This window comes from Panthera onca, chromosome A2 (assembly GCF_046562875.1).
Source record: "Panthera onca isolate mPanOnc1 chromosome A2, mPanOnc1 haplotype 2, whole genome shotgun sequence".
NCBI lineage: Eukaryota > Metazoa > Chordata > Mammalia > Carnivora > Felidae > Panthera > Panthera onca.
Genome location: NC_138340.1, coordinates 98,316,146 through 98,329,782, shown reverse-complemented (window position 1 = coordinate 98,329,782; position 13,637 = coordinate 98,316,146). Strand labels below are relative to the sequence as shown.

Here is a 13,637-nt window from a genome sequence, read left to right as displayed (position 1 = left end):
TTTGATAATGTAGCCTGAATAAATCAAACATTAATTGTAAAACCAAAATAAATATCCAAGTGACTTTTTGGATGGTCATAAGGCCTTTACTGTCATCACAAAACTCACAGGCAATAGGGTTTTCCACGTACCTACGTTCTAATGTTTCTTAAGCCTCCTCATATGTCACATTTCCTGTAGGTTCTCAGACATAATTAGTGTACAGTATTGAGAGAGAAAATTATTTCATGTCCACTGGAATTCAGTCTTGACATCAGTGTCCTGCCTAAACAGAAAAAACCCTAAGGATTTAATAACTGCTGAAACAATACGGCTGGACGTTGTCCAGAGCCATACACGCAAGATAATCTTCTGGCCCTAATTCCAGAAATCTCTGTTCATTGTTTCATTTTAATTTTAAAGATGCTGTGACACCCTGATTGAGCACATCTCCCTCTTGGCTGGTAGATGGCTTAAGTGAAATCTGTGGCCCCCCTGAACAAACCACAGGAGCCCACCAGCATGCACTGTATACATAAACCACTCGGGCAGCATATTCTTTTGCATCCTCCCATCTGGACTTCCCAGGCTGTTTTTCACAGTTATTTTTACCTCAGCATAACTATACAGTATCTTCCAGTCTGTGTGATTAGAATTTCATGGTGAACCAGAGCACTGTCTATAAAATGTAAGAAACACTTCAGGATACAACTATCTTGTCAAGTTTCCTTGAAAAGGTGCTATATCTCACATTTGAGTTAAAACTATCATGTGGCACCTGGGTGGCTCAGTCGGTTAAGCGGCAGACTTTGGTTCAGTTCATGATCTCACAGTTCATGAGTTCGAGCTCTGCATCAGGATCTGTGCTGACAGCTCAGGGCCTGGAACCTACTTTGGATTCTGTGTGTGTGTGTGTGTGTGTGTGTGTGTGTGTGTGTGTGTGTGTGCACGCTCTGCTCCTCCCATGCTTGCTTGCTTTGTGTCTCGAGGGGGGGGTGGGGAATGAATAAACGTTAAAAAATTAACAAAACAAAATGGCCTTTACTTCCAGAAGATCATAATCTACCCTATAGTTTAATTCCAAGCAAACAAAATTTAAAAGTCAAAATATAAAGCAGTCTGCTTTTCCTACAATGGATAGAAAACTACTAAGCTTAAGCTCTTTCTGACAAAATAACTTGTTTTCTATCAAAACAACTTCAGATATCTTCTAGTACGAATGCATACCTCACTGGATTGAAGGGTCTGGTGACTTCTGTGAACTTATAGAGAGGCGGTGAGAAATAGAAACCAAGGAGAGTTGTCATTTTGCAACTGAATACCTCCTGCTGAATGCCTCCTTGATTTGGCAACAAAAGTCTTAATGACTTACACAAAGACAGATGCAAAACTTGCAAAAAACTAGACAGGCAATTTAGGTGCTTTGCTTTTTGATTAAGAGAACAGATTTTGGCTCTAATGATATGCCAGAAAACAATCAATAAGTATTGATTTCTCATTCATTTGGCTTGTTCATTAAAATTTTCCATAGTGATTTACCGGGAATGTTCACTCTTTAATTAGTGCAACTCAATAATATTTCATGGTCAAAATTATTTATCAGGGATTAAAAGTTGCTGAAAATGATTTGTTCAGGAAAAATGAAAATGATGAAAGTTTACCAAGAAATTATATCTGTATGCATGATAAAAACAAGCTTGAATCCACTCCAGAATTCTCTCCTGCTCCAATTTAGAACTAAACAATGTGACAGCATGGAATAATTACCTCATTGCTCTGTATCTAATGCTCTTGTAGAAGACACTCCTGATAATGTAGTTCAAGCATTCACTTTCCTTTTAATGACTTTCCATTTAATGAATTCTGGCTTTAATCATGCCTTTAACCTTATTTTAAAATCCTGGGTTCCAATGCTAAAAGTGAATGCTTAATGTACTCTCGGACTCTGTTAGAAAATAAATCAAATGTGGTAGGGGTCTAGCCCGGATTCATATCCACAGGTATCTGAAAAGAGCCACTAACATTGAGGGCTCAGGGAAAGGCAAAAAGGACAAAGACAACATATGATTACAGCCTCAGGATAAAATGATTTCTTGGAGGAGTCCAGTGACCTTAGGAACCTCCTTATTGTTGTAAATGTCTGCTTGGTGTTGGCATTTTTCCCCCTTATTAAGCCTTAAATTTTATAAGTCCCCAAAAATCTTTTGTGGTTTTCCTCATTCTTACCTTTCAATTATGCTACTTAAAAAGTTCTCCTTTAAAATATCTTATTTACATAAAAATTATACCATATATGTAAGTCATATAGAAAAAGAAGGAAAAAGACACCCATGTTCCTACCATCAAGCCTAAAAAGTAAAATTAGTATTTTTGAAGCCCTCTCTATGCCTCATTTCTAGTTGTAGCCCCTGTTTTTTCTCCTAGTTATTTCACAAAAGTATTTCACTGATTGAGCCACCCAGGCACCCCTGTCTTTTGGTACACATTGCAAGAACTTCTGAAAGCATATATACATGTAGAAGTAAACTTAGTGGGCCACAGACTTGGCATACCTTTCATTTTACTGGATAATACCAAACTGCTTTAGCAAAATAGTTGTATGAGTTTTCTTTTGTGCTGGCTATCACATATTACCGTGAAATTTTATATTTGCAAATCATTTTATTTAAAAAAAATTTTTTTTAACGTTTATTTATTTTTGAGACAGGGAGAGACAGAGCATGAACAGGGGAGGGTCAGAGAGAGGGAGACACAGAATATGAAGCAGGCTCCAGGCTCCGAGCTGTCAGCACAGAGCCCGACGCAGGGCTAGAACTCACGGACCGCAAGATCATGACCTGAGCCGAAGTCGGCCGCCTAACCGACTGAGCCACCCAAGCGCCCCGCAAATCATTTTATTTTTTACTAATGAGATTGAATGCTTACCAAAGTCTACTTTTCCTTTTTTGTGAATTGATTGCTTATGTAGTTGTCCATTTTTCTTTTATGTTAGTTGTGTTCTCCTATGATCATTGTGAGTTCTGAGCATATTCTGGATAACAATCTTTTCCTTAAATGGGCTACAAATATATTCTCTCATTTTCTGGCATCTCTTTCCATGTTCTTTATAAAGATACTATAGTGTCTTTTAATGATCAGGTTTTCTTAATATAACTGTGGTCAAATTAATAAATTTTTCTTATGATTTGGAATTTTTGTGTCTTAAATCATATACACATTCTCCTACATTTTCTTCAAAAAGTTTGAAATACTGCCTTTCATATTTGAGACTTTAATCCATTTGGAATCTATTTCATGAATGATAGGAGGTTGGATCCAATTTTATTTTTTTTCCATGTAAATGGTCGATATTCTTAGCACCATTTATTAGTCCATCCTTTCCCCACTATTCTTCAGTGTCAGTTCTACATTAGTCTCAAATTGTCATGAATGGGTCAGTTTCTGGACTCAACTCTGTTGTACTGGTCTACTTGTCAATTACTGAGACTATACCACTACCTTAATCACTTTTACTTTATAATGAATCTCAGCATCTGAGAGAACAAGCTCCCTCACACTATCCTTCCTCAAGTATATCCTGATTATTCTGGGCCAGGCTCTTCCTCCATACACATTTTAGAAACAATTCACCAGGGCGCCTGGGTGCCTCAGTCAGTTAAGCAGCTCAGATCATGATCTTGTGGTTCATGAGTTCGAGTCCTGCATCAGGCTCCTTGCTGACAGCTCAGAGCCTGCAGCCTGCTTAGGATTCTGTGTCTCCCTCTCTCTCTGCCCCTCCCCTGCTCACACTCTGTCTGTTTCTCTCTCTCTCAAGAATGAGTAAATGTTAAAAAAAAAATTAAAAAAAAAAAACAAAAAAATTGCCAAGTTCCAAACATCAAAAACAAAGCCCTGTTCAAATTCTCAACAGAACTGAATGAAACCTATAGGTTAATATGGCATTATGGCATGTTTACAATATTGAGGTTTCCTACCTCTTCCAATTTATATAGGTCTTCTTGAATGTCTTATCGTGGGTCTTGAGCTTCTTTTGCTAAATTTATACCAGCTACCTTATACTTTTTGTTGCTATTTTAAATGGCTTGTACAAAAATAACATGTTCTGTTTGTTAGAATTAATGGATATATATAATGATTCTTGGAGCCATCCATCCTGCTAAACTCTTATTAATTATAATAATCTGCATTCTTGAGCATTTTTTATGTATTCAATTTTATTATCAGTGAATAATAATAATTATGCTTCTTTCTTTTTATTCCTTATATCTTTTACTTCTTTTGCTTGTCTGGTACTTACTAGGACAACACTGAATACAAGAGGTCATAGTACATTAAGCGGTGAAATGTTAACAGTATTCTTCATTTTTTTAAAGGAAATTCTTGATTTTAACATTTCACCACTTAATCTGATGCTTGATAGACTTGTTAGCTTCACATATCAAGTTAAGAAAGTTCTAGTTTAATAAACTTTTGTATTTCTAGTTTAATAAACTTTTGATTGTGAATAAGTGTTCAACTTCATTAAATGTCTTCATCTAAGAAGATGATTATGTATGTTTCTCCTGTAAATACATTATATATATATATATATATATATATATATATATATATACACACACACAAATGTATATAAAATACATTTCTGGATTCAGTATTTATCTCTGTGAATAAGTAGGGTGTTTGTTTGTTTGTTTAATGATGAGAATCCTGGCCAGCTAGTGGGTATTTACTCTGCCTACCTTAGAGTAGAAAAGGAACTCTATTCCAGAACAAAACTGTGTTACACAGCTTAAGTCTTATAAAAATATATTAACCCCATCTGCAGCTTAACTGTTTGTTAAATATACAGACCTGTAATCCATTAGTTACGTAGAAAACCATACCCTAGGCATTTGCCAAGGTGTATAAACTCTAACTTATTGCCACTCAGTATTTATTAAAAGCTCATTTAAGAACTACAACACCTGTAGTGTATAAAAAGAATTTAAAAAAAAACCCAAACCCCAACTTTTTGAAGAATTTTATTAACTCTTTACTCAGTAATGCAGGTCACACTCCAACTGCAGAAGACTTTTTTTTTTTTTTTAATTCTAGTATAATTAACATACAGTGTTATATTAGTTTCAGGTGTTATGAAAGATATTTTTTTTATATCCAATTGCAGTAGGGACTCATTCCCCTAAAAAATAATTGTTAGGACTTCACATGGAACCAATAAATGGATTGTTTTTAATAAAATAAGGAAGGACTAGCAATACAGCTGGCAAATATCAAATATTCAAATTTAAAATACTGGTTATAAGGGAGAGTCACCAATATTCTTTCATGTTCATAAATTCTGTCATCATTTAAGAGAATGTTTTTAATCATACCAATAAAGTCTGAGGATTAAAAAAATAATCAGTTGAATGGGAAAAATATTAATGAATATTCAGGACATGTTCTTCTGCAAATATTCTAAACTATATCTGTAGGTATCCACAAAAAGAAGAAAAGTTAATATAAGAAAAGAGTAAGTTGGAGAAAAACATCCGCACTTGACTAACCCAAAAGAAAGCAAGAAAGCAGATAAAAATAACAAGGATGTTTTTGTTAGATTACAAACAAATAGTAAGAGCTTAGATTTAAACTCAACATATAAGTAAATAAATTAAATAACAACTTTCTAAACGCATCTTAAAAATAAAGAATTGGGAAAATTTAAAGAGATTGAGAAATTGTAATAAAAAAACCCAACTATATGCTGTTTACAAAAGACACTGAAAGTACACAGTAGAAGAAAATTATATACCATACAAACACTAACCAAAAGACAGCCGATATAGCTCTTTAAATATAAGACAAAGTAGACATTAAAGTGAATTACCAAAAATAGAGACATTCTCTGAAGATCAAAGGTCAATCTGCCAAAGAAGATACGACAATTCTAAAGTATATGTACCTACTAACATCACCTCAAACATATAAAGCAAAAACTGACAAAACCAAAAGAAACCAAAACAATTATAGGGTGAGATTTTTTTTAACATTCTCTCTCAGTAATACATTCTAGAAGTTTTAAACATGGTTACTAAATTTGTCTGATATACATGAAAGAGCACCTGAGCACCAAACTAGATTAACAGCTAAGTACTGTCATGTCTTATTCATCCTCTCCCCAATAATTTAAACTAGTTTTACACAACGCTACATTATACATTTGTGTGATGCCATTAGTCTAACGTTGAAGGCCACTGTGTGAAAATGTCCAAATAACAATCACCAATTAAGGATGTTAATATTAATATCACTTTTGCTCCAAATCATTCATTATTTGTGCCAATGGTTGTACTTCACTTAAGCAAATGGTTTGTTTTTTTTATCTTAGGAACACTGTGAATGATGTAATGAACAATGGTTTCCCCCTCGCCTTCTGACAACTAGAAAGCTGAGAGCCAGATAAAAGGCCTTGCCTCAGAAATACTATAAGCATGGTATAAATACTTGCAGTATTTCTGGTTCCACTCTTTCCTCATCCTTATTGTTTTTTCTTATCTTGCCACTATCAATTTATCCAATCCTGTCATATAAAGGTGTCTCCCCAAGTTACTTCTAGACAATATATGAATGAATGAAGTATAAGGATAAAAACACATGGGTAAAAAAGGTAGACACTCTTAATGGCATCTGGTTACATGGTTCTTCCTGATAAAGACTTTATTTAAATCAGAGTAAATTTCAAAGAAGTGATTGAATTCAGAGAAATCAGATTTCATGCAAACCAATAAGCTAACAGCTGTTTCACAATAAGCGAATATATGTGGGTGGGGCCTGATGATCAGAGAATTGACTGGCTTGAATATCTAAGCAGGCTCAGAGTTCCACTGACATGTCCACAAGGCCTAGGTTTCAGACCAAGCATCCTGGGTCCATGATTCAGGTGCAGACTACCATCTTAGGGATGTACTTTTAGGAAATCTAGAGCTTTATTGCAACAGTCAAACCATTTTGTGGAAAAAGTGTAAAGGAAAGGAGAGGAAGCGAGAAGGTATTATTTTCATATCCTTATACTCCTTTATCCAGGATATACTTAAATTACCTGGAGAGTAGCTGAGAAATATTTTTTTTAAAGACACCCAGGTTTCAGTAATTAATTCCAGATACAATTTATGCTGAAAGTCTAGACTTTCTTACAATCTGCCATATTGCACCTTCAGTCCATTTCTTCCATGTGAAGAAAAAGACTTCTGGCACAGTTCTTATTAGAGCTACGGAATGGTAAGTAACTAAAGAACTATGAATAAAACGCTTTATATAATCTTCCATGTTTACACTTTAGGGAAAATAACATTCAGTGTTCTCTAGTGGCCCAATGGCTAAGTGTGTATGAGAAAGAAGAAGCATTTGGTAGTAATACCCAAAATTCACAGAGATACTTGAACTACGTTTACAAACCTATAAGTGACCCAGTTCCTGTTAAGCCTCCAAAGTATCAATGGGTCATGGTGCTTACAGAAACAAGTATGAATTCTTCTTCAGGTATTCAAAGCCTACTTTTAGTCCAAGAATACCCTGTAGCATACCTTTAACATCAGGTCTCATTCTTTAACATAAAGTCTATGAATCAGAAAAAAAAAATCATTCTAATTTTATTCATTTTTTTCCCTTTTCTTCAAACTCCCTCTCATCTCTTAAAATGTATCATGTATGTATTTGTCCTATGCCAAATACTTAATCTTCTCCATCCTTAATCCTGCAAGTTACATGCCTTGTTGTATAGTTAGCAGGGACAAACACTGTTCTTTCTACCCCGGAGCCATCTTTCTTCTTACTAGTCAGTATGCCACTAGGCTTTCAGGGTTCAAAATACTTTTCTAAAGGTATCAAACTTACTTTTAACCTCTCGAGGAAGGATAATCATAATCTGCCTTCATATGTAACTTTTATCAATTAGTTTTAGTCTTTCTTTCATTATCTCTATGGAATATGCATAAACTTTCACAAAAGAGCCTTTGAAATATTTGAAGATGAAAACAGTTTCATCTTAAGGATCCTGGAATTTCTAAAGTGCAGGAAGCGCATGTCGTTAAAGTGATCTCCAGGGAATTTAATCAAACTAGGAATACAACCCTTTTCTACCAAGATCTCTCTAACATGACTGTTCTCTGCTCTTATTCTAATCCTGACTTAAAAACCTGGATAGTCACAGACATTTCTAGTCACTAAGGGCCCTTGGATACACGGTAGAGAACTCTTACATAGACCAGCACTACTGAGGCACTAAGAAATGACAAATACAAGAGGTGCGTGGGTGGCTCAGTTGGTTAGGCATCTGACTCTTGACTTCAGCTCAGGTCATAATCTCATGGGTCATGAGTTCAAGCCCCACATCTGGCTCTGTGCTGATGGCAAGGAGCCTGCTTGGGATTCTCTCTCTCCCTCTCTCTTTCTCTCTCTCCCCCCCTCTCTGCCTCCCCCCACACCACCTCAAAATAAATAAACTTAAAAAAAAAGAAAAAGAAATGACTAACATAAAACAAGGTAGGAGGGCAAAATAATTACTTTTCATGTCTCAGAACACAAGAAAAATAATGCGTTTATTTAATAAATAAGTGCTAATTAATAACTCTTAATAATTAAGTAATAATCCTTAATAAGGATTTGTCATGGCTCCTGGTGAAAAGAACTGTTCTATTTCTTTTATGTATTATGATAAGAAAAATATATTAGAGGATATTAAGTTATGGATTTGTATATATATTCTATCAAAATTTTAATGAGATACTTGGATAGGCTTGGTTTATAGAGAGAAGCACACAAATGGTGCTCAAATAGAACTGTAACTGTGGTAAACTTCTGCATGGCCTAAAAACGATTTTATCACTCTAAAAACTTACAATACTTCAATGTTGAGAGTCACGTAATTAATCCCTCCTCATTTGGGAAGCCCATTCCTGGAAGAACATGAGTGCTGTGAAGAAATGGCTGCTTATGTGTCCTTCCTTTCCTCCTCCTCCTCCCTTTCTGCCTCCTTCACTCTCTCCTTCTTTTCTCCTTCTTTCACTATTTCATTCTAACATAATTTTTCATTGACTTTAAATGATAATCCTTTTACTTCACTGAGCTGCCTCAAGGCCTAAAAATATGCTAAAGCACTCACCCTATCAATAAAACACTCCAGTGCTCAGAAAGCAAGTCAGAACTGGACAGTCCACAGGAAGTGGGGAGAAAAGGCCCTGTATTTAAGGGGCAGAAACTAACAGAACTGACAGCAACTGCTGTACCTATCTTGTTGCAGAAAGGTGGAGGGGGGGGGGCAGGGGGGGAGTGTGGATCTTGAAATGTCAAATGGCCTGTGTCAGGTCCGCAGTTTACTTCCTTTTCCAAACCTCTAGGTCTTCAGCGTTCCCTAGCAACAGACGCAAAGGATCAATTTAGAAAAGTGCTTTCCAGAGCATTCCTATCTAGCTACTGACCAAGCCATTTTAGTTTATGTGATCAAGCAATTGAAATTCAAGGAGATTTATCACTGACTGTCCTCGGCAGCAAAACTGGAAGAGCGCCGCTTGATATGTATGCTGCTAATGTCTAAGATGACTGATTCTACCTCAACCGCACAAGCATGGATTGGTTTCAGTAAGAATTAGTAGTCTCTGCATCTCACTGTGAACCGACAGTGTTGCTAGGGAAACTGATAATTATGTGGCAAAATGGAGGGTGTAGAATAGGAAAAGGGTTCAGAAGAAATATAAGGTTTTGATCCAAAGCAGCGTGTTAATAGTATAGTTTGTTTATCTTCTGTACTCACATAATTTAATAAATAACATTAATTATATGTTTGAGAAGATACAGATTTCTGAATTGAAAGAAATGAACAGAAATGAATTGAACATTGGAAAGCTACTGGTTACTGATCATACTTGGTGCATGCCACAGTAGAAATACATGTTTACTACAAACTACAATTTAATTAAAATATTCAAAAAGAAACTAATTTTTTTCTGGCATTTGTCTTTAGAAATCAATCTTTATAGAGTTCCAGATACAAAAACCAGAATCCTATAAAAGCTCTAATAAATTTGCTTTTATTCACCTCAGGGACTAAGTCATATAACCTCAGAACACATGTTGGTGTGAAGAAAAAAGATGCGTTACTATTTTTATATTATACAGAGTAAAGCCAACCCAGAGACGCTGAGTGACCTTCCCGAAGACACACAGGTCTTCGGTTAGCGGTGATGCTGGTGCCAAATACTCCTCTTAGAGCTGCCCAAGAGGCGTCGTGTGCACGTCATATTTTATCAAGGGAAAGCCTCACAAAAAGATATAAATGCAGTAAATTGGTCTCAAATCTCTAGATCTCACTCTGAAGGAAGATGTCCAACACTTTTCATTTTTCATGGCTACGAGTTTAGTTCTAAAAGTTCATTAACTTGTGTTAATGAGCCCTTGTGTATCAGGAAAGTCTCGTTGGAGACTTTTAATATGTGAGAAAGATCATCAAAGAATTAAATAGGTCATTAGTGACAGTTTTACTGCATGGCAAATCACCGACTGTAAGCTGTCTGTCCTAAGATGACAATGCTAATTCACAACATTGTTTTATTTTCGCTTTTTCCGAGGACCACTAGGTACAAACTTTAAAAGATGAAACCAAAGGTTTTATATACTCCTGTGTATTTATCTTGATAAATTCTTATACATTTTCTAATTTATAAATATACCACAAATATTAAAACATTCATTCACATTCATATACACACAACCTACGTATGGATGTGTGTCTGTGCAAGAAAGTAAGTGACTGATTTATGGTAGATATGTAAAACAAGACAAACATTTACAACAGAAAATGTTTCCAGCATTTCGATCTTATTTGGTCTTTGACAGGAAAGAATGGGAAGTGTACATAAGGACACCAAGGTAAAAGCATAAAACGATACAGAACTTCTTAACTCAATGAATTCCAAGTACCAGAAGTAGGTAATCAGCCTTCTGGTGTTAGGAAAAAGATCTTCATTCTAATAACTCGGAAGCTTTACTTATTAATACATAAGTAGTATAGCTTCACCCAACGGGGCGAACTATCATTTTAAGGTAGTTTATTTTTTTAAGGTAGTTTATTAAGTCTATCAATTTTATGATGGCTTAAAAACACTTGGCTTGCCTTAAGTTTCAATTTTGTTATTTCCTTACATGAAATCATTGAGTTTTGATAAAACAAGAAAGAAATAATAGGTTCTTATTTTGATAAACCTTTTTTCTTTCCCATGGCAGAAAAGATTTTTCAACTTTTAAATCTCTGGGAAGGAAAAAGAAGAATATAAAGCCAAATTTTACAGTCATTAAAAACAATTTTTGCGGTAGGTTAAACAAACCTTGACTTAGGCCATCTTGACAAGATGTCTGCTTGACATCCAAGTTCTCCATGGTATCTCCTTTAGAGACTTCACCAAGAGATGTTCTTCTCTCAAAGATGTTGTTGTTATTGTTAACTTGAGTCCCATTTTGCTTCAGTAGTCTGAACACCTCAGCTTCCAAATCTCTAATCTAAGGGAAAAAAAAAATCCATCCATGAAACTCTAAGCCAGCACTCCTCTCCAAGTACTAAGCAAAACCATCCTATTCCTTAGTAGTCCCAAGCACATAACTCACCCGTACTTGCAGACCTTGAACTTCCACAAGATGAGCTTTTTCCAAATCTTCTATTTTCTTTCTTTCTGCTTCCTGTCTTTTGATGAAATCAAGTTCTCTTAAGAAGAAAATAAAAGATCTGATTGCATCAGATACCCAATAAATGAGGAGACATGTGAACATTCTTATTTGAAGCAATAAATGGCACAGTGGGATAAATAACTGGACAGCTATTTAAATAGACAAAACTCAATCATAGTTAGAAAAAAAAAGGTATCTAGTAATGAAAGCAAATAAAATATTTTAATGGATCTCAAAGTAAGGAAAAATGCTTTGAATCTGCTTACTGTGATTTTCATTTGTAACTCCTGACTCTAAAACACCCAGACAGATCTAGAGAGAGGCTACTGGACTAATGACCCACCTTGGGTAAGTTTAGTGGAGATAATTACACGTCATGTAGTTATAATTCCACACTTAACAAAGTCATATGCTTAGTAAGCTGATAGAACTGGATGGTAAGAGTTTACAAAAGATAATTATAATTTTCCTTCTGTGAATGACAGTGGTGAAGGGTTGGGTGGGTCAGAAACGCTGCAAGGGGGAGGAGGGGAGCTGTCGCCTATACACCTGAGGATAATATGGGGAGAGGGAGAAAATATCTCCATTTTGAGAGCCTGGACTACAACCTGAAAATTTGGCAATGCTTGTTATAAGGTTGTTTCATGAAATAAAATTAGGTATACTATTTTTGGCAAGAAGGGTTAAAATAGTGATGTACTGAATTCATGATCACAAAGGGTAATTTCTCCCTTTTTAACAAACATTTTATAGCAATCTCCTTTAAATATTAAAAACATTCTTTCTGTGATAGGAAATGACAGAGACATTATGAATCTTATGCATACACTTAGCTTCTAAGGCTTGGCATGGGGAAGGGTACCGGCACTGCTTTTTGTTGTTCTAACTGGCCAGAAGTAAACTGATGAAAAAATGCAGTAAAAATTTCCCTGAAATTACACCAAAATCCAACAGAGGGAAGCAAAGCAGCATGAGTGTGGAAAGAGCTGTTAAAATGCAAAAGCAGAGTGTAGTGCCAGGACTCTGCTTCTGCAGGGGACTGAGGCCCTTGTGTTTTCTCTCGACAGCTGAGAAAGAGAAAATGGCAGGGCAGGGGGTCTTGCTAGTCAGTATTGACACCATCTGAAGTGGGAAAATTCTGCAGTTGCTGATTCTAACAGAGACAGAAGCAGCCTCATCAAGGCCCAATTGCTGCCCTCTCTGTATGTACGGTGGGTGTGCGTGACTTCAACTGGGCTTCTTGCTTCTTGGTCACAGAGTTGTTTCGAAAAGGACAGAAATTTAAATGTTTTCATAGTTACTAGGAATGACTATCAAAAAGAAATCCAGAGATAACCGACTGCCAAAAAACTGTAAAATAAACAAAATATTATCTTACATGAAAACACCATAGAAGTGATTTCCAAAACTATGCTTTCTAACTATGCTTCTTAAAGGGATAACCAAGATTATTTTTTCTGTTCTACTAAATGTTACAAAATGATGGGATATACACCTTCTTTAGATGCACACATCTATTCTTTAGTCATTAGAAGCTGCTTACTTTTGTTGAAAATCCTTGATCAATTTCTTTGCCTTGTTGTATTTCTTCTCCAAGGCCTGATACTGGCTTTGAGTCTCTTTGAGGTGCTCGTTCACCGTGTGGCATAACGTCTGAGCCTCAATCCAGTAACTCTCCAGCTTCAACATTCTCTCTTTATTTTCTTCTATATTCTGTTGGAGTTGGGTTTTTTCTAGTTCCCACCTCACTTTCTCATTTTCTGCTGCTTGCAGCTGGAGAAAGCAAATGTCAAGATAAGGATAATCTGGGTATTCTGTAGCAAAAATCCTTCATGTCTTTATAGTATGTTTTAAATTAAGTTCTGTTGTCACATATACTTAATCATCTAGAACCTTGAGATGAGAAGAGCAAGTCGTATTTGCAGCATTTCAGAAATTATAAAATGGTAGCCTTGAAAATTGAA

The 13,637-nt window shown here is 35.7% G+C and overlaps 1 protein-coding gene across 17 annotated transcripts in view; it reads right to left on the bottom strand.

Annotated features, from left to right (window-relative positions):
• The window catches only part of PPP1R9A (protein phosphatase 1 regulatory subunit 9A), a 328,575-nt gene that overhangs the window by 44,283 nt on the left and 270,655 nt on the right, over positions 1-13,637 (bottom strand). For all 17 annotated transcript variants that reach the window (XR_014137296.1, XR_014137295.1, XM_060632500.3 and 14 more), the window contains 3 exons: positions 13,217-13,446; positions 11,614-11,710; positions 11,337-11,508 (listed from right to left, as the gene is read on the bottom strand). Coding sequence is in view for 15 of the 17 variants with exons in the window: in XM_060632500.3 (XP_060488483.3) it covers positions 11,337-11,508; positions 11,614-11,710; positions 13,217-13,446 (499 nt within the window). In the remaining 2 variants the exon portion in view is untranslated. The remainder of the gene's footprint in view (positions 1-11,336; positions 11,509-11,613; positions 11,711-13,216; positions 13,447-13,637) is intronic.